This window comes from Homarus americanus, unplaced genomic scaffold (genome assembly GCF_018991925.1).
Source record: "Homarus americanus isolate GMGI-L3 unplaced genomic scaffold, GMGI_Hamer_2.0 scaffold36970, whole genome shotgun sequence".
Taxonomy (NCBI): Eukaryota; Metazoa; Arthropoda; class Malacostraca; order Decapoda; family Nephropidae; genus Homarus; species Homarus americanus.
In genome coordinates, this window is record NW_024740094.1 from 3,189,258 (window position 1) to 3,210,198 (window position 20,941).

The following is a 20,941-nucleotide window of genomic DNA, read 5'->3' on the forward strand; positions in this document are numbered from 1 at the left end:
ATTGAAAATGTTTTGGAGGTGGACTGAGACGTGCAGCCAAGCCGGGACATAACAAACAAACTTAACTGAAAGATTGATATATTTAATAATTTTTTTAGAGTGAATGCAATGGATAAAGTTGAGGTTAAAGGGATGAGTGACAGACAAACTAACAGGCCAACATAGCGATTTTCGACAATGCGAGGTATATAAAGATTATATCTGTTGATGATTTAATAGGAATAGGAGCATTGATTATAAATAATAATCGTAAGAGACCCAATTATCAATCACCCTGCAATATACCCGCTTAAGAGAAGTAGCCAATCAGCGCCCCGGGATTCATGACGTCACGAGAGCAAGGTACGTGTGGGCGTGAGATATGATGACGCCTCACCATTAACACTATGACGGACACCATACAGGACCGACCTACGGCTCTTGTAACACGTCTGGAGACCATTATGGGCTGTGTGGTCTCTCTCACTGTATTATTATGGAATATCGAGTTATAATACTGTGTACATATTGACGGTAGTGTCAAATGACTGTGTTCCCACCTGTGTTTTTTTCTTTTAGGCTTTGAAAATAAAATCCATTTGTTATAAACAAAAGACTTATGTAAAGACATACGTATCTTTGTATTGCCTGTTATATGCTTTTGTATGTATTTGTATATACGTAGCCTACTGTATGTGTGTGTTTGTATGGGTGAACAGAACGGTGATACATACAACCCCCCTGACCGTGTATAGCTATATAGAATGTTATACCGAGTGAACACGATTGATTTGTGTTTTTAAAAATGTTTGTATATCAGAGAGAGAGTCAGTCAGTTAGTCAGCCAATTAGTTAGTTAGTTATTGAAGAAAAAAATCGACAGCCTTTATTGGGATCTTTCAAAAGCATTCATGAAAGCAAGAGTTTTGTTGACTTGTTCAAGATTACTGACGTAATTGATGCTAAAATTTGTATGTTTGTGTCAGGTTGCAGGAGTGGCGTGAGGGTAGGGAGGAGGCGAGTGTGTGTGGAGGGGGGGAGGGGACACGCTGGGATAGTCCCATTAAAAAAATGACTCGAAATGTCCTTTAGAGGCCTTTTATGTCACAATCTGATGACAGACAGTTTCAACACTAATACTGTTACATTGACGATAACTGGCCACTCACCATGAACCTTACTGGTGACGAACACAAACTTCATCACAATATCTGGTAAAGAAACATTTGCCCACTTACCTTTCCAAAACTCTCTGTACGAAGCTGCGTCGGTGATCAGGTTCAGTTTCTCATAATTTCTTACCTTCTCAGGGTGTTCAAGGTATAGCTGCCAATATTATCTAAACACTCGGAAGTCATCCTTGACTATCTCAGAAAAAATTGGTGTTGGACGTGACACCCCGGACTTAATTACTGTACATCACGGAGGAGGGTGGGGTGGGAGGGGGGTAGGTTAGGGCACATAGTGAGGAAAATGTTAAAAGAAAAAGATTCAATATTATGTATATCACGATTATGTGGGAGGGAGGGAGAGAGTGGTGAGAGAGAAGGATGAAGGATAGTAAAAAGAGAGAGGGAGACAGCGTCTTGACAGGGAATTTACCCAATGTATGATTATGGAAATACTGTGGAGGGGGAGCGGAGAGGAGGAGGAGGGAGATAAGAGAGAGAGAGTGAGGTGGGAGGAGGGTTGAGATGATTAAATGGGTGTGTACCTTAGTATAATTAACCTGCTGGGGAGGACCTCACTGAAGGCGCGTACGTGTTTAAGCGACGCTGAAGTTACTGCCGAGAGATGGTTGGTGAGGGAAGCCGTGAGTATGTGGGGTAAACTATTATTATTATTATTAACGGTAAACACATTAGTATACACAGCACAAATTCTTAAATGAATAACATGAACGGGGTAAAAGGAAACAGTCATTACTGCTGTGTTAATATTATTCTGGCTTGAAAAACTGGATAAATAATTTCCTCTCGTAAAAGTCTATAATTATACAGTAAAAGTTGTATTGTTGGCAGGTTATTGTAGAACATTATATACTTTCAGTAATTTGTGTTGCTGGAGGTATATTGTAAAGCTTAATATACTTTCAGTACTTTTGTTTCTGATAGGTTGTAATAAAAGTTTGTATAGCTAAAGTAATTTGTGTTGGTGGCAGGTTATTGGGTGTCAGCGTGAGTTGTGAGGAAATATTTCAAGAGGCAGCACCACACTCCCTCAGTCACTAAGGTTATGGCATTGTCTCAGCCAACGGGGATGAGGTGACCCTATACTGCAGGCCCTAATTACTACAAGGGTCTACCTGTTTTTTTTTATTCCATTTAATATCATGTCATTTTCTTATTTGTCAAGTGGTTAGTTTGTGTGTGTTTTGTCTGTGTTTGTTTGATTGTCTGTCTGTGTTTGTCAGTCTGTCTGTGTTTGTCAGTCTGTCTGTTTTTCTATCTTTATGTATATACGCCTGTCTGTCTATTAATGTCTGTCTTGCCTATCTATCTGTCTGTCTACCTGCACATGTGTCTGTCAGTCTGTAAATGTAACTTGGTATGGAGTCGGTTCCTTACAGCAATACGGCTATTTTAGTGATATTTCCCGTGAAACAACAGCAGATTTAGGTCTTCCATGTCAGAGGTTAAGTTCAGAGGTGAATTATGTATGGCGGTAGTTTCATATTAAAAAAATAAAACGAAAAAGAAATAGATCAATTGCATGTTGTTTAGATTTGATGCCTGTGTCATATTTTTATTTACTGTAATTTTATTCCCAGCTCGTGTCATGAGTCAGTATTGTCATGGTATATTCAGGACAATTATTTTTACTTTCCGGGGTTGTATTGTTCATGGCAGTCTCTTATTTGTCATGTAAGTCACAGTTCATGGCTATTATTTTCATGATTTTTTGTTTTATTTTCATGTGATTTTTATTTATTTTTGATGGATTTTTCGCGAATTTTGATTAATATCATAATGACAATGAAGAAATTATATACAAAAATATGATTTTTTTAATTGTTCATGTTATTAATATATTTTTTATTATTTGCACGAAAGTTCAAGGACAGTGATGGTGTTTGTCCGCTCGTTCCCCCACCTCGTTAGCGCCGCAAACAAAACTGCAACTGGATCATTTTACTTGAAATTTAACGCCAATTTTTACCCTTCATCACGGAGGGGCCATAGTGTTGGTGCCCGGGGTGCTGTGCGCGCTCTCTCTCTCTCAGAATAATATGACTATATTATAAGTTTATATAAAAGCCTTTGATGTAAGTGGAATTTTTCATGGGCGCGCGCGCACAGAGAGAGAGAGAGAGAGAGAGAGAGAGTTGGGTTAAGCTGATCGGGATATTCCACGCAGGTTTTGTAATAAGTCATTTTCTCTGTTGTGAGAGACCATAGTGGCCACTTCCCTTTTCCTCCTCTTCTGACTACTTCTTCGTCCTAAAGACATACTGCATACCCACTATAGTGCTAAAGGTGTTATTACTCTTTTTTCAGTGTCAGTTACTTTGTTTGTATTTCATTATGATCTTTAATGTCAGTGTTTTAACTTGTTGGATTATATTAATACAGTATTATTATAATTTAAAGTAATTTTATTATAACATGTCAGGTATTTTAATGTCAGCTTTTTATCATGTCTGATATTTGTATACGATATTATAGTGTTACTTTGATAAGTTTTAACAAGTCAATTTCTAGTATTGATAATTTTGTTTTTGTTTTTATCAACATCAAACTAATACTATTGATATACAGTACAATGCCCCCCATCCCCCTTAAGCTCACACCATAGGAAACGCATGTTATCTTAATGAGTAACTTTGGAAATAATGATAAAACTATACATAAGAACATAACATAAGAAAATAAGGAGTCTGCAATAGGCCGGTTGGTCTGTGCATGGCAGCTCCTGTCGAGAGTTACTACCACTCTCTATCATCCATGAATCTATCTAGCCTTCTTTTGAAACTTTCCAGAGTTCCCGCACTTACTACAAAGTTGCTAAGCTTGTTCCACTCGTCCACCACCCTATTTGTGAACCAGTTTCTTCCTATCTCCCTCCTAAACCTAAACTTATCCAACTTAAATCCGTTGCTCCGAGTCCTATCCTGCTCGGATATTATAAGAACTTTATCTATATCCCCTTTATTGATTCCTTTCACCCACTTCAATATACTTTTTTCTTCGACAAAGGCTTCGGCTTCAAAGGTTTTTTCTCTCACGTTTTAATGATTTCTACTTTAAGAATTTTTTTATGGTCAGGTTCATTTATTTTGGGCCTTTATGATTAAGATTTTATACGAGGAGGCTTGTGTGAGTATCATGTTATCTTTACATTCCTGAGTTTTTGTTCCCGTTAACACACACACACACACACACACACACACACACACACACACACACACTCACTCAGTCTGTAATGTCAACAAGCACACCTTCCGTCACTCTCCTTACTCATTTTTCAGGTCGTTTTTGCTGTTCCTTTTGTCAATTTCTCCTTGTTATTATCGTTTATCTTTCGTCACGCATCACTACCTGTTTGTCTGTTTCTTTATTGTTTGCCTTTTACTTCGTGTTTTCTGATTTCCTGTTGTTTTTGCTTTTCTTTCTTGTTTTCCTTTATCATCTCTTCTTGTTTTCGCTTTTGTTATCAGTGAAATCTCCTTTGTCATTACTCTTCTGATTATTGATTGTTTGTCTTTCCTCTCTGTGTAGTGATTTCCAAGTGTGATTATTACGTTTTATATTTTATTCTTTTTATATCTTTTTATTTTATCCGTGAATATTGTTCTAGTAATGTTTTTTGTTTTCTCATTTTTATAACCAAATCCTACCTAACGTAACCTAACCTAACCTAACCAAACGAAGCTTATCAAACACTGGAATTCAATTTTTTCATAATACTAAATAAAAGTAATTCTGGAACAACACAAATTTAGCTCTACAGAAATACACATTGGAGCTTAAAACATTTTGTATTAATTAAAAAAATAGTGCTCAGTATAACTAGATATTTATTATCTGAAAAAAGAAAAAAGTATTGAAGCGTGACAGGTATTTAGTATTTTGTTCAGAAGGGAGGATGGCCACTCAGTGTGGTCCGGAAAACCACAATAAAAAAAATTTAATTCTGGTGCTACAGTAACACAGGTGTCGAGAGTGTGTTAGTGTGGTGTGTGTCTGACTGTGGTGGTGATGTGCTGCTGTAGGGGTAGTGATGTGCTGGTGTTGATGTGCCACTGATGGTGTGGTGGTGGGGGTGGAGTGATGTGGTGTTGATATGGCGGTGAGGTGGTAATGCACCACAACTACAGGTACATCACCATCACACCTGTACCCCACCATCACCACACCTGTAACCCACCACCACCACACCTGTACCCCACCACCACCACACCTGTACCCCACCACCACCACACCTGTACCCCACCACCACCACACCTGTACCCCCCACCACCACCACACCTGTACCCCACCACCACACCTGTACCCCACCATACCTGTACCCCACCATACCTGTACCCCACACCACCACACCTGTGCCCCACCACCACACCTATACCCCACCACCACACCTGAAACACCACCACTACACAGATACCTCACCACCACCACACCTGTACCCCACCATACCTGTACCCCACCACCACACCTGTACCCCACCATACCTGTACCCCACCACACCTGTACCATACCTGTACTACCGCCATCACTGTTACGATGAGAGTTAACAGGTAATTGGAAGTGAATTCGAGAGGGAAGGATCATGTGTCCTGTTATAAATATTTAAAAGGGAAGATGAGCCGAGGAGGGGAGAAAGGAAGGGTATGTAAGGGAAGGTGAAGGGAGATGGAGAGGAGAAAGGAGAAGAAGAAGAAGGGGGTGGGATATAGGATAAAGAAAGTGGAAGAGAGGGGCAAGGTGAGATGGGAGAGGGAGGAAAGAGGAAGCAGAGGTAAAGGGAAGATAAGGAAGGAAGAAGAAAGGGGGGAGATGAGACAGCAACGTTAACAGCAACTTATCAAAACATTGTATTTGTCGTGTGTGAGTGTGTGTGTGTCATAGAAACCCACTTAAGCCACCTTGTCCCGCTAATGTTAATTAAATCAATGAGGCATAAAATTTGGCGTTGTTTTATGGCTCAGTAATGGCTCCTTCGTGTCGTGGTGCAATGTGAAGCAGAGAGCCACTAGTTGAAGGATGCGTAATAGCACTACTAATTGGTGTTGAGATAAAGCGTTTTCTGGCAGCTGTGACGGCGACACCTTTTTTACGTCATATATCCTGGGTAGTTTGGGGTCTGGTCATATTATCGGCAGGGTTGCTGACCGCCCTCTTGATTCTGACTTAACTGTTGTCACGTATGTTATTGTATGGATGTTTGGAAGGAGACAATGGGTTCCTTGGATTAATATTTTTTATGTAGGGGAGAAATAGTGAAGTAAACAATACTGAGGTGATTTATTAATAAGTCCCCATGTATGAACGTGACTACAGCCCCCAGACCATTGGTTAGTGAGGCAGGGATGTTGGTGGTTGGAGCTTCATAATACTCCTGACTTACATGACTTACAGTTTTAAGTCTCAGTCTGTACCCTCTTGTATAGACGAATTTTATGTCCGGGTGTTGTTGTGGTTCTGTGAGTTTGAACGTAGTTGTGAATCTTTAACAAATTATCGTTTTAGTGGAAACATCCAAGTTAACTCTCGCATTTGTAGTTGAGTTCGCCCTTAGTCGGTCATCGTTCTTCTCGGCTCTCTTTTCGCCGTCGTTATCTCTCACCTCTCCCTTCGCCGTCGTTATCTCTCACCTCTCCCTTCGCCGTCGTTATCTCTCACCTCTCCCTTCGCCGTCGTTATCTCTCACCTCTCCCTTCGCCGTCGTTATCTCTCACCTCTCCCTTCGCCGTCGTTATCTCTCAATGCCGTCGTTAGTCGTTAAGATTCCTCAGATCACCTCTCCCTTCGCCGTCGTTAAAATAGCCGTCGTTATCTCTCACCTCTCCCTTCGCCGTCGTTATCTCAATTCTCTCTCCTTCGCCGTCGTTATCTCTCACCTCTCCCTTCGCCGTCGTTATCTCTCACCTCTCCCTTCGCCGTCGTTATCTCTCACCTCTCCCTTCGCCGTCGTTATCTCTCACCTCTCCCTTCGCCGTCGTTACTAATGAGTAAGATTCCCAGACAAAAATAGAATGTAAATTAAACACTGAGTAAATTAAATCGCTTTATTACATCACCACAACTGTTGGTAAAATGTCTGAGAACTTATTATACAAGAGTGTGCCAGCGGGGTAATTAGTGCACACAAAAAAGTATAATACGCATTAGCATTTTTTGGTTGAAATGGCAAGTGTGAGAGTTAATAATGTTTGGGAAGTAGAGAGACTGGCTGGTGGACCACGAGCCCTCGCCTTTTAAACTTGTTATGAACAACAGTTAGTATTGTTAATTATGTGTCCGGGAAGAAGAAATGCTCTAGCGACGCTGTACATGACCTTCGTTAGTTCGTCTGACTGTCCTCTTGGTTCCAGAGGTAATGTTCTCTCTATAGATTGAACTGATCAACATGACTGGACCCAACACACACACACACACACACACACACAACTGCATCCTCACATGATGTGCCGCCAATATGAACAAGGTCCATATATTTGAGCTAATGGCATATAAAGGTCAAAGGTCAATTTGTTTGTAGACGGGATATCCTTTTCTTTCGACATATTTTTATATATCGATAATAAGAAGTCAGGTAGACAAATTCCTGGAGGTGTGTGTGTGTGTGTGTGTGTGTGTGTGTGTGTGTGTGTGTGTGTGTGTGTGTGTGTTTTGTGTGTCTGTGGTCAGATCAACTTCTGACAGTTAGTACATAAGATAGACCTCGGGTTCTCAGAAAACCGTTTTTATTTTCCTAATAAGAAATGTGAGAAGTCCTTTAACTCACGTAAACTACACCACAAAGTTGGTTTCTCAGAAGTCCGTATGCTAAGTGTTTCCTGCGAGCGGAAATGAGAGAACGTATCTAACGGGGGCACATTACCAAATATACATGATAGTCACAATACACCTTTTCACATATCCACATATCCGTTGAGACATTGCTACATAATTTTTGACAAATTTCATAACCGAATGACAGAACACATATCGAATGACAATCTAAAATAACTGTTGGTGGTATGTCATTCTCCAATTGTTACATTCTCAAACTATATGTAGACGTCGGTTTATTGTTCACGTCTGTCAACTTCATAACTTATGTCAATCATTTCCATTAGCATGAACAAACAGTTATTTTAGATTGTCATTCGATATGTGTTCTGTCATTCGGTTATGAAATTTGTCAAATAGTTATGTAGCAATGTCTCAACTGATATGTGAAAAGGTGTAGTTCATGTGTTATTTTTACCTTGCCTTCGACTGACTCAAATTTGTGGCCGAGAGAGTGTCCAAAATGAACTGAAACTAAGTCGTAACTAGTAAGAATTCCTCTAAAGTTAGGTACAGTCTCACCCAAAAGTTTGTTAACTCTCCCAGCCAGCTATTGCTGCACTGCCTGCTTCAGATGTTTGAAATTCTCAGTACCAACCAGAACATGAGACCGATACGAATGAATCTAATGGTTCGAAGTAACAGAATCACGTTCATACATCTGAAGCAGTCAGTGTAGCAATAGCTGGCTGGGAGAGTTAACCAACTTTTGGGTGAGACTGTACCTCAGTTTATTTCAACTTATAATTAGCCACACTAATGTTAACCTAACCTAACACTAACGTAACCTATCTTAATTTCTAACCTGACCTAACGTTAACCTAACTCTAACCTGACCTAATCTAATCTCATCCCATTCCATCGCATCTAATCTAATCTAATCTAATGCTAACCTAACCTAACCTACTTTAATCTAACCTAACCCAGGCAACATTAGTGGTAAATCATCAGGTGGAATAAGCTGGGGGAGCTACGTGATCACTTGAGGGCTCTTAAAGTCTTCATTTAAGGGAAGAGGAACATACAACCCTCTGAAGATCTTGGTACAGGTCCCCCACTTTCTACACGAGACGGAAACATCTGATGGACCCGACTACCAGACCCCTGATTCTTGAAACATTTATTCATAGGTGATGCCTGGGTGTGGCCGGCCCTCACACACACACACACACACACACACATACATTCACACACACACCATTAGTACAGTAAATTGACTCACTAGAGAAGAGCAACGGGGAGGAACACACGAGTAAGTCCTGTGAAGGTGATGTAACCGACACAGGTTTGGTGTCGAAGTCAGACGAGAGATGAAACGATGATGCAGTTAGAGAGAGAGAATTTCCTGAATCCCGCAATACATATTTATTGGCCTAAAATTCAAGAGGGAAATTAAAAGGTGGAAGGTTGAGTGAGTTGGGAGGGTTGAGTGAGTGAGTGGGTTGGGAGGGTTGAGTGAGTGAGTTTCGAGAGGTGGAGTAAGAGTCACCACTTCAATTGAGTCTTTCTGGGAGAGAGGTATAAACCGCTGACAACTCCCGGGGATTCAGCCGAGTTTTGAAGCCAAAGTTTGGATCTTTTTTGTGTGTGTTTTTTGACGATTTGGAGATTGTTACTGAGAGAGTAGCAGCTGGCGAGTGTCCCAGGCGCTGTGGAGGACCTGGTTATATTACAAAAGGTTAATACTCCTAACCTAACCTCATAATACTCCAGTATTCAGGAACTTTGAGGATTACGTTCCCAGTTCAGAGGTTACCATAACAACAAGGACGTCATTACCCATATGATAAATATTCCATGTGAGTGAATCTTGTAATATAGATGTTACTATACCTCTAACTATACTGTAGTCTGTTCAGTCAAAGCTTGCAACCGGGGCCTCGGGTCAGTTTGTAGCAAGGCAGCGGATTGGTTGGTGGACGGACTTATTCTATCTTAATAATTTTGTGTAACAATGTATATTGTCGCTTGGTTACTCTCTCTCTCTCTCCATAACTAAATCATTACCCAAGTCTCTTTCTGTATATGTAGGTATATATCCTGTAAAATAAATCCAATCAGTCACTCAGTCCCAATGTCCAAACGACCCGTAACTAGGCAATTATCCATTAATGAACAGGGGAACGAGAAGTCGCGTCGCTAACAGCCGCCGTGTCAGGTAGAGTAAGTCATTAGACCTAGTAGGGGGGCTGTTCAGTAATTATCTGGGTTTTTGTGCTGTCGATTGCTTAGTTGTCATTTGGCTCGTTAGAAGTTGTTAGTGTTTCGTTCCGAAGTGAAGGTTTGTCCTCAGTAACTGACCCACTATGTGTTAGTCTGTCCTTTAAAATGAGTCACTTTCATAGTGCAAACGCGATAAATACACCACAGTGAACGTAGCGGCGTAAGACTTAACGGATCAAATACGGACGGACGGATGCTACTTCTCAACGTCCCATAAATTTATTCTGTTTTTTAATTATTCCGCGAAAAAAAAAATAAAAAAAAATCGAGGAAAAACAAAAACAGTAACGATACATCAATAATTATTTGGGTTCGAAAAATATGGTGTTGTGGAATGGAAATGATCGTGTTAGCCTTCATCACGGTGAGCAGATGAGTGAAGAGGCGCACCATAAAAGCCCCAAATACTGTAGTACGTTAATACGTCATTGGAGGAATTGGAAATGAACTTGTTCAACTTGTCTCATGGGCTTATGTTACAGCAACACAGACGTTATCAACAAGTTACAGGAAACCCAACCCAACCTAACCCAGCCCAACCCAGTCTTACCTCAACTCACCCCACCCATCCCCACCTCATAATAAAGAACAAATAAAAAAATAATGTAAAAAAACGTTAGTAATTAGAAAAACAAACTATGATAACAAGCAGAGACTATAGTGCCCCCCCACACACACACACACACCTCAAGCCTCCTTCAATCAAGCACAAACTAACGACCAGTGGACGGGACACAGGTGAGGGAAGACTTGTGGAAGGGAAGACAGAAGACGAGAGGAGGAGGTGTATTTGATAAGACTTAAGACTTTTTTGTGATAACTAGAAAACCATAAACCCGGGAGAGAAAGAAATACAAGTCCCTGTGATTTGAGTCTCTCGGCGAGGCATTTGTTGTGTGGAAGGTTAATGAGAACTGACGGTAGGAAGACCTCGACTCATCCACGACGAACAATACCGTGATATTGCACTTGTGGGAAAAAATAAATCACATGAAGATTAGACACATTACCTGGGGGGGTTAGGTTAGGTTAGATCAGGTTAGGTTGGGTTAGGGTAGCGAAGCAATAGGATGAACTGATTTAATTAGACTTCGTACACAGATTGATAGATTGACGTACTGTATATAATGTATGATATAGACATTTATATTGTATGGCAGAAATTTATAAATACGTCATGGAGTAGGAAGAACAGACATACATACAGAGGTTAACATAGACTATTGGTTTTAGTGGACAAGAAAATCGGGAAAACACATTTCAAGTAATCTTTGAAAAGCCTTTATCCCAACACCGTGAACTGACCAGACCACCTAGAGTCTAGGTGGTCTGGTCAGAACCTTTGATAGTCCAGTGTGTGTGTGTGTGTGTGTTTCAAAATCTTGTCCGATATCCTTTTCTTCCTCTCACCACCACCCCCCTGCTTCTCCCTCCTCCCCCTTACCGATCAGGGACATAATGTGAGTCGTAAGTCCTGGGTGGCGGCGCCCCAGCCTGGAGAGCCTCATAACTCGAACCCCCGTTCACCCATCTTCTGCTAGTGTTAAGGTTTATTGGTTTTCCTCCTCTTCCTCTATCTCCTCCTCCTCCTCCTCTTACTCCTCCTCCTCCTCTTACTCCTCCTCCTACATCTTCCATCCCCCCTTTACATTTCCTCCTCTCCTCTTCCCCCTGTTTCCCCTGTTCGTCTTCCTCCTTTCTCATCCTCCTCTTCCTCTCGCTTTCCATGTTTATCTCCACACACATACTCTCTCAAAAAAAATACGACTGGGGACAAGGTTCCATTAGTACATTGAGGCTGAAAGGCGAGAATATTTTTGTCATGACCCAGGTGACATCCGCTATTTACTCGCCTTAATAATAAACAATGTTGGTCCTACTCACAATACGTCAGGTCTTATGTAGTACAGGTCAGATCTTATTCACTACAGGTCAGATCCTACTCACTACTGGTCAGCTCGTATTCAGTACAGGTCAGATCTTATTCACTACAGGTCAGATCTTATTCACTACAGGTCAGCTCGTATTCAGTACAGGTCAGATCTTAATCACTACAGGTCAGATCTTATTCACTACAGGTCAGCTCGTATTCAGTACAGGTCAGATCTTATTCACTACAGGTCAGATCTTATTCACTACAGGTCAGATCTTATTCACTACAGGTCAGATCTTATTCACTACAGGTCAGATCTTATTCACTACATGTCAGATCTTATTCACTACAGGTCAGCTCTTATTCAGTACAGGTCAGATCTTATTCACTACAGGTCAGATCTTATTCACTACAGGTCAGATCTTATTCACTATAGGTCAGATCTTATTCACTACAGGTCAGATCTTATTCACTACAGGTCAGATCTTATTCACTACAGGTCAGCTCTTATTCACTACAGGTCAGATCTTATTCACTACAGGTCAGCTCTTATTCAGGTCAGATCTTATTCACTACAGGTCAGATCTTATTCACTACAGGTCAGCTCTTATTCACTACAGGTCAGATCTTATTCACTACAGGTCAGATCTTATTCACTACAGGTCAGATCTTATTCACTACAGGTCAGCTCTTATTCAGTACAGGTCAGATCTTATTCACTACAGGTCAGATCTTATTCACTACAGGTCAGATCTTATTCACTACAGGTCAGATCTTATTCACTACAGGTCAGCTCTTATTCACTACAGGTCAGATCTTATTTGTTTCACCTCATGTTTAAACACCTTTAAAAAAAATAATGTAAGTGGATACAGGGCTGGTGGGCCTCCTGTAGCTGTTTCATTCCACCCAGGTGTAAATGGGTACATAACTTTACAGCTGGGGAAGTGAAGGTGGTCAAGTACACTACCGGCCACGCTGCTTCCTTGTATACCCAAGACTCACGTTTACTCATTTTAAATATTATGTTAAGAGATTTTAAGAGAAGTAAGAAAGATTAATGTATAAGAAATGTTATTTTAGGCGATTTTAAGTAAAACAAGAATATTACCTATGAGAAATGTTGTTCAAATAGGTCATTAACTCAAAGAAGAAATATTTGAAGGCGTCCATCACTCTTTTCAACACTTTCACTGTGACTCGCAATGTTGACAGAAAACTCGAGAAAAGAATGTGCATAATCAGTCAGGTAAAAGCATTACATCAAAACTTCATGACATCTTTATATATATATTCTTGTAGAGTGTCCGAACAAGGTGGTGAAATATGTATTAGCCCGTGTCTTACAGACAGTAATACTTATATAAATGTGGACTACATACATTATGTTTATATAATTAGTACACCCATGGTAATTATAGTGTCTCGCATTTTCTCTCTTAATACTTTGCGAGTGATGTATGGTAATTAATCTTCTTGTCTAACAGATGACCTCTTGACAACTGACATTTAGCCCTGCGCCCTGCTGGCCTGTGACTTGAGTTTACCCTTACTTGAATTCACTCCCTCGCCCACGATACAAGTGAGGCTCCTGAAGCTCGGATACATATCGGCTTCATATTTGTATTAACGCTCACAGCTCATAGCGTTAATTAGGTGTGTTGAATGGAAACGTATAATGATGAGGATGGTGGAGAAAGAAAAGAGAAGATTAAAAGCCAGTCTCTGACATGAGTTTGTGAGGATTTTTTTTTTTTTTGCTGTTATATACGCGCTGTTGACTACGACCCATCAAAGGAGAGAGGAGAGGCAACTGCAGAATGGTTTGAAGACGGAATATATTCTGGTGTGTTGGAGGAGACAAAGAGTGATATACTAGCATCATCAGGGAGACGGGCAGGAGGGGAGGACATGAGGAACGGAGGGACGGTACATGAAGGCAGGGGAGGAGCATAATATAGCCAACACGGGGAGTGACGGGACTCCAATAGGCCTAAGTTAAGAAAAGTGTCATCACTGTGGCTTGTGGAGGGGGGGTATCTGAGCAGGCCTGACCTCATTTACATATTAAGTGTATTGTGTCGATCTCTTTTGGATACTATTGAAATATTCCATTATGGTAATTATGCTTATTTTATTATTGTATGTATGTATGTATGTTTGTATGTATGTATGTATGTATGTATGTATGTAATCTACGTAGGTACATATGTAGTGGAAAAAGACATTAATTATTGTTGTTACAGACGGCCAAGGTGTTCGCCTACTCGTGGACCTTTGGCTGGTTCCTGTGTAAAGGCATCCACTACCTGCAGAACGTGTCAGCTATCTGCTCCGTCCTCAACCTTACAGCTATGAGTATGGAGAGGTAAGACTGACCCCTACCACCTCCTCCACTCCCCACCCACACAGTCTTTAGCTATTAGCTTTAAACCTTCATAAAGATGCTCATTATTTGTGACTTAGTGTCAAGTAATTGGAACTTTGAGTTATAAAGAGAAAATCTTTTGTAGTCTGTAGTGATTTATGACCGTTTCTTGCTTTTATTAATACTGTTGTTTTTACGCTTCTTTTATTATGGAATATTCTTGTTTTTCGTTTTTATTATTATTATTATTATTATTATTATTATTATTATTATTATTATCATTATTATTATTATTATTATTATCATTATTATTATTATTATTATTATTATTATTATTATTATTATTATTATTATTATTATTATTATTATTATTATTATTATTATTATTATTATTATTATTATTATCATTATTATTATTATTATTATTATTATTATTATTATTATTATTTGATTATTAACTCCGGTAATCATCCTTCCAGGGGCGGATCCAGGGGGGTTCTGGGGTCCGGACCTTCACTTTTCATCAGAAATACCAATATTTTTTCTTTAATGCAGTACATGTATTGTACTCAGGCGTTTTTTGTATATTAAAAATTAATTGTTATTGACCTCAGAATATCTTTTAATATCAAGTGCACATGCCTTCAAAATGCCCATGATATTGATCAGATTTAAAAAAAAAATCTTGGCGGCTTACACACCCCCACCCCAAAAAAATAAAATAAATAAAATAAACAATAAAACCCAGCTCGTTATCTTCATGTTCCTCACCCACAAATTCTCAACCCCCTCCCCCTTTTTGTATTCCTGATTCCCGTCTCTGCCTTCTTCAATAGTCATCATTAATCATTATCATTAACTTCATCAACCACCATCATCATCATTTATTAAAACATCACCACTACCATCCTCATCATCCTCGCCATCAATCATCGTTATCATTCTCAATATTTTATTACATCATATTATAAAGCTCTAAATACTCCACTCTCCTCCACCCTCCTCCTCCCTCATCTCCCTCCTCCCCCCTCGTCCTCCCTCATCCTCCTCCTCCCCTCGTCCTCCCTCATCCTCCCTCCTCCCCCTCCTCCCCCTCATCTCCCCTCCTCCTCCTCATCCCCCCCTCCTCCTCCTCTCTCATTCCCCCCTCCTCATCCTCCCTCCTCCACCCTCCTCCTCCTCCTCCCTCCTCATCCCGTCCCTCCCCTCCCACCCCCCCCTCCATCCTCCTCTTCCCACGGGAACAGCACCTCGACTCCTCAGCCCATGTCGCGTGAAGCATCTGCCAAAAATGAGTCCGTTGTAACCTTTCAATCATCGCCAGGGAATACTTGAACATCACCAATTCCTTTAAAAAAAAACTGTTTTATGTTTCCTTCGTGGGAGTCCTTTCAGTGTTGCCATTGTTCACTAAGATACGTTGAGGTGAGGGAGCTGTGAGTGTGTTGGGGGGTCTTCTTTCTGTCTGTGAGGGAGCTGTGAGTGTGTTGGGGGCTTCTTGTCTGTCTGTGGTGAGGGCTGTGCTCTTTCTGTCTGTGGTGGGGGCTGTGTGTTGGGGGGTCCCTGTCTTCTTGTCTGTCTGTGGTGGGGCTGTGGAGTGTGTTGGGGGGTCTTCTTGTCTGTCTGTGGTGAGGGAGCTGTGGAGTGTGTTGGGGAGGATCTTCTTGTCTGTCTGTGGTGAGGGCTGTGAGTGTGTGGGGGTCTTCTTGTCTGTCTGTGGTGGGGGCTGAGTGTGGGGGCTTCTTGTCTGTCTGTGGTGAGGGCTGTGAGTGTGTTGGGGGGTCTTCTTGTCTGTCTGTGGTGAGGGCTGTGGAGTGTGTTGGGGGGTCTTCTTGTCTGTCTGTGGTGGGGAGCTGTGGGTGTGTTGGGGAGGGTCTTCTTGTCTGTCTGTGGTGGGGAGCTGTGAGTGTGTGGGGGAGGTCTTCTTGTCTGTCTGTGGTGAGGGCTGTGAGGTGTGAGGGGGGTCTTCTTGTCTGTCTGTGGTGAGGGCTGTGGTGTGTGGGGGGGGTCTTCTTGTCTGTCTGTGGTGGGGAGCTGTGGTGTGTTGGGGAGGGGGTCTTCTTGTCTGTCTGTGGTGAGGGAGCTGTGAGTGTGTTGGGAGGGGGTCTTCTTGTCTGTCTGTGTTCTATGTTGTTTCTGAATTTTGTATTTTTTATCTATTTTAGTTGATTTTGTGTACTTTAGTTTTGTCTTCATTTTTTTTCTGTGAAGGAAGGGCGTTTTTTCTTTATCTCTCTCTCTCTTTTCTTTCTTTCGCTCTCTTTCCGTCTTGATCGTTTTCTTGATTTTCCTCTCTCTCTCTCTCTCTCTCTCTCTCTCTCTAATTCTTTCTCTCCTCTCACTAATAATATCGCCTCACCTACAGGTACTACGCCATCCTGTTCCCCTTCCGCGCCAAGTACATCCTGACGGTGCACCAAGCTCAGAAGATGACGGCCCTAGTGTGGGTGCTCTCCATCCTTCTCTCCACACCTATTCTTTTCATCCAGGTAAGGGGGGGGGGAGAAGGTGGGAAGGGGAGTTGGGGGTGAGGAGGAAGGGGGGAGTTGGGGTGAGGAGAAGGAGGGAGGGTGTTGGAAGGAGGAGGAGGGGGGGGGCGAGGAGCAAAAAGAGAGTCTCAGAGAAGGAGAGAGTTAGAAAAGAAGAAGAGATTCTCTCCACACCTATTCTTTTCATCCAGGTAAGGGGGGGGGGAGAAGGTGGGAAGGGGAGTTGGGGGTGAGGAGGAAGGGGGGAGTTGGGGTGAGGAGAAGGAGGGAGGGTGTTGGAAGGAGGAGGAGGGGGGGGGCGAGGAGCAAAAAGAGAGTCTCAGAGAAGGAGAGAGTTAGAAAAGAAGAAGAGAGAAATAGAGAGATAAGGTCGCAGAGATGGAGAGGGAAGGAGTAAATTGAGAGGGGGGGGGGGCAGTGACATGACAGTAATAGGCTGAAACAAGTTAATGAAAGCCTAAAGCTGTCTAAAGGAAAATATTAGGGTGACCGCGTCTCTCAATTCCTCCTTCTCCTCCTTTTCTTCCTCCTTCTCTGTACCTTTTTACTGAATCTCACATTTATACAACAAGAAGCCCAACTCCTTGGTTACACTTGGGATTAGTGAACAATTTCCGTGATATAAAGTTTTTGTTGGAGAGTTTTACCTGGTGACGTGTCAGAGAGTGTGTGTGTGTGTGTGTGTGTGCCTCAAGGACTTGGGTGGAAATTGAATGAGTTTTGCGAGTAAATAATTCTTCTTTTTCTTATATTTACAAACGTACATTGTTCAGTTATTTTTATTTTAATTGTTTTATTTATAAATTTACTGCATAAAAAGTGAACGGACGATAGATACATTTGTTATATAGAATTAATGTTCAATGTGTGTAATTATTGAACAGTGTATATGTGTTTAGAGAGAGGAGGGGGGGGGGGAGATTTTAACACAACTTGTCGTTTTAGTTAGAGAAATATTTATTCTTGACTGTTCCAGAGTTCAGAGTTGACGGAATTTTTATTAAGAGAATGAAAACCTTTGCAGTGCCGAGGAGGCTGTGTAGGTGTTGAGGGTACTGAAGGTCCTCCTCCTTCAGTACCCCTATTAACCACCTCCCTCCCCTACAGATCCACAGCCGGGTGGGGGTGCGGGTGGAGTCTTATTGGTGTCACAGGGACTGGGAGAGGACGTCACTGTGGCAGGCCTACGAGACATACATGCTGGTGGTGGTGCTGCTGGTGCCAACACTCATCATGGGCTTCGCTTACTCCGCCATCGGATACAAACTCACCAAGGTCATGATTGAGCGGTCCTCCCTCGTCGGCTCCGGGCATAGGTAAGGAGAGGTTCCTGTCTTGACCGAATTGTATCTGGTGTGAAAGTTACCATTAACTAGAGATTACCTGGTATAAACTGTTCAACCTGGTATAAAGTGTTCAAGAGTTCAGTAGTTTGACGTTAACATGTAACAAAGGATTTAATGTTTGGCTTTGGTCAGGAAGAGAAAGTTTGTAAATTTGTATTTGATGTGGGAATTAATATTTTATTGTTTACAACTTATCTAATGCATGACTGCTATGCTGTGCTGTGATGCTATGAAAGTGATGAAACTCCTAATTTATGTAATTGTAAGGTAATTATCATATTCATTAGTAATTTTTTCTGTTATCTGTGTTTGATACAATGTCATAATGTTTAGATATGAAATGTCAGTAAAAAAAATACTATTGTTACATAAAATTCCCCAACACGTAGAGCATTAGTGAGAAAAGTCGTCAGTTTATCATTGATCTTGACCCCCCCCCCCCACCACCACACCAGCCAGTACAGTACAGTACTATCACACACAACAGTTAAGGTTCATCTTGCCTTACAAGTAGTGCTGAGTGTGACCCTTAACGTCCCTTACAGTTCGGCCCTGGAGACTCACCCACTTAATTCCATCAGGGTGTCGAGCAGAAGCCGGGATGACGACCGAGACGTGCGTCAGGTGAGTTACCACACCTGTGAATAACCTGTGAGTTACCATACCTGTGAGTTACCACACCTGTAAGTTACCACACCTGTGAATAACCTGTGACTTACCATACCTGTAATGTGAGAGTTACAACACTTGTGATGTAGAATACAATTGGTGCATGTATTACAACGCTCATTAGTTACAACACCTGTGCTCTGTAAGGTAGAGTACAGGTACAGGTACTTGCATTTAATGGCAAACAACACCTGTGTGCCTTGAATATGCTGTCTTCAGATTGTATATGTAGCATTTTGCTTGTATTGTAAACTTAACCAAGTTAGTTCGCATGTCTATGTATGGTCAGGGGCGTCTCTAAATTACTTATTTACTCACAGGTAAGAGACAGGTGTTCACTCCAGCCTGTAAGACAACGCCTTCACTCACATCTATTTGTTCGATTCCAAAAGTCTTCAGACCTGAAATTTCACTTTATATTATGTCTGCAAAAGTAATTCTACGTTGAATTTGTATTAAAATTAACTTTATAGTTCTTCAAACGTTAAGTAGATAAGTTTGTCAGAAAAGAGTGTGTATCTCACCCTTCAGGTATTTAGTCAATGTTCCACCACAAAATGTGTCTCACTACTGTACTATATTTCCACAATTTTCTCCAGGTCGGGAGGGTGACACACACACTATCCGCTCCACAGCTTCCGTTTCATCAACAGCTGTGCCGTTCAGTTTGAGTTTCCCCTTTCCTACATTTTATGAACACGCCCCAGATTGTCACAATGTTTTATTATGCATTGTTTGTACATCTCATTCAATGCTGCATGATAATGTCACTCTGCTGCATAACTTTACAATGCCTGCTGTTCCACGTAGTCATCTGCTGCGTTATCCTATGTAACATGCTATCCTTCCCTGCTGTTCCATATAACTTGCTGTTGTTTGATGCTCCATCCTTTCCTGCTGCACGGTCACTACCACTGCCGTTTGATGTCAGAAGAGAGTGACAGTCATTAGTCGTGCGCAGGAAAGATCCTCGAGAAAGGTATTGTTTGGGTTGGCCTTATGAGAGTTAGACGGATATCAAGATTTCATTAGATTTTTCATTTGTTAAGTGATGTCAAATTATCTTGAGGGGAAAATTGTAAAAGTTTTTGAATATCTTAAGGAGCCACATCTTTATATACAGTCATATCACGGGTTTATTCTTACCTTCATATTTGATAAACATTATTGACGAAATTTAAAACGTTTTGTTGGTCTCATTTAACTGTTATCATTTCTCTTTCTCTCGTCCCTCCTCCTTCCTGATTCATTGGTCTTCCTAATCTACCCTCACCACTCTTTATCTTACAATCATTACTTCCCCTTCACCTTCCATCTCCTCCTTCTTTCTTGTATTCATCCTGCCTACCCCTCCCAACCTACCCCTCCCAACCTACCCCTCCCAACCTACCCCTCCCAACCTACCCCTCCCAACCTACCCCTCCCAACCTACCCCTCCCACCTTCCCCTCTCATCTTCCCCTTCTCTTCACACTTACTCCTCCTACATACCCCACTCCTTCCTCCTACCGCCTTCCCAACCTACCTATGCTCCTGCTCCCATCTCGTCCTCCATGTTCTCTTCCCACCTTCACCTTCCCACCTCCCCCTTCTCTTTCCTCCTACCACCTTCTCCTCCCTTTTCACCCTCTTGCTCATCCATCTTAGTCAGTAATATATGTTAAAGGAGTAATTTAATTAATATGGAGATTGGTAAAAGAGACTGTTCTATATTCATCCTCTCTCTCTCCTCTTCCCTCCCTCCCTCTCTTTTATTATTTCCTTCCCTCGCGCTTCAGTGTTCACCTCCTCTCATCCTCAACTTCCTTCCCACTCAGTTCACCCTCTTTGTGGATGATGCCAGGCGTGGTTGTGTTATTTTGTGGTCATATCCCTCAAGTTTTTTTCATCATTTTTCTCTCACCCCTTTCCTTTCCTCACCCAACCTCTCCTCACCTAGGTAAAGGTAGGTTAGGGTGAGGTTGGTTAGGGTAAGCTAGGTTAGGTTAGCATTAGTTTAGG

The 20,941-nt window shown here is 41.5% G+C and overlaps 1 protein-coding gene across 1 annotated transcript in view; it reads left to right on the forward strand.

Annotated features, from left to right (window-relative positions):
- Positions 1-20,941, forward strand: part of LOC121875156 (gastrin/cholecystokinin type B receptor-like) — a 58,314-nt gene that overhangs the window by 32,940 nt on the left and 4,433 nt on the right. Inside the window, exons 4-7 of the mRNA XM_042379588.1 lie at positions 14,316-14,437; positions 16,803-16,926; positions 18,034-18,242; positions 18,854-18,896. Coding sequence (XP_042235522.1) covers positions 14,316-14,437; positions 16,803-16,926; positions 18,034-18,242; positions 18,854-18,896 — 498 coding nt within the window. The remainder of the gene's footprint in view (positions 1-14,315; positions 14,438-16,802; positions 16,927-18,033; positions 18,243-18,853; positions 18,897-20,941) is intronic.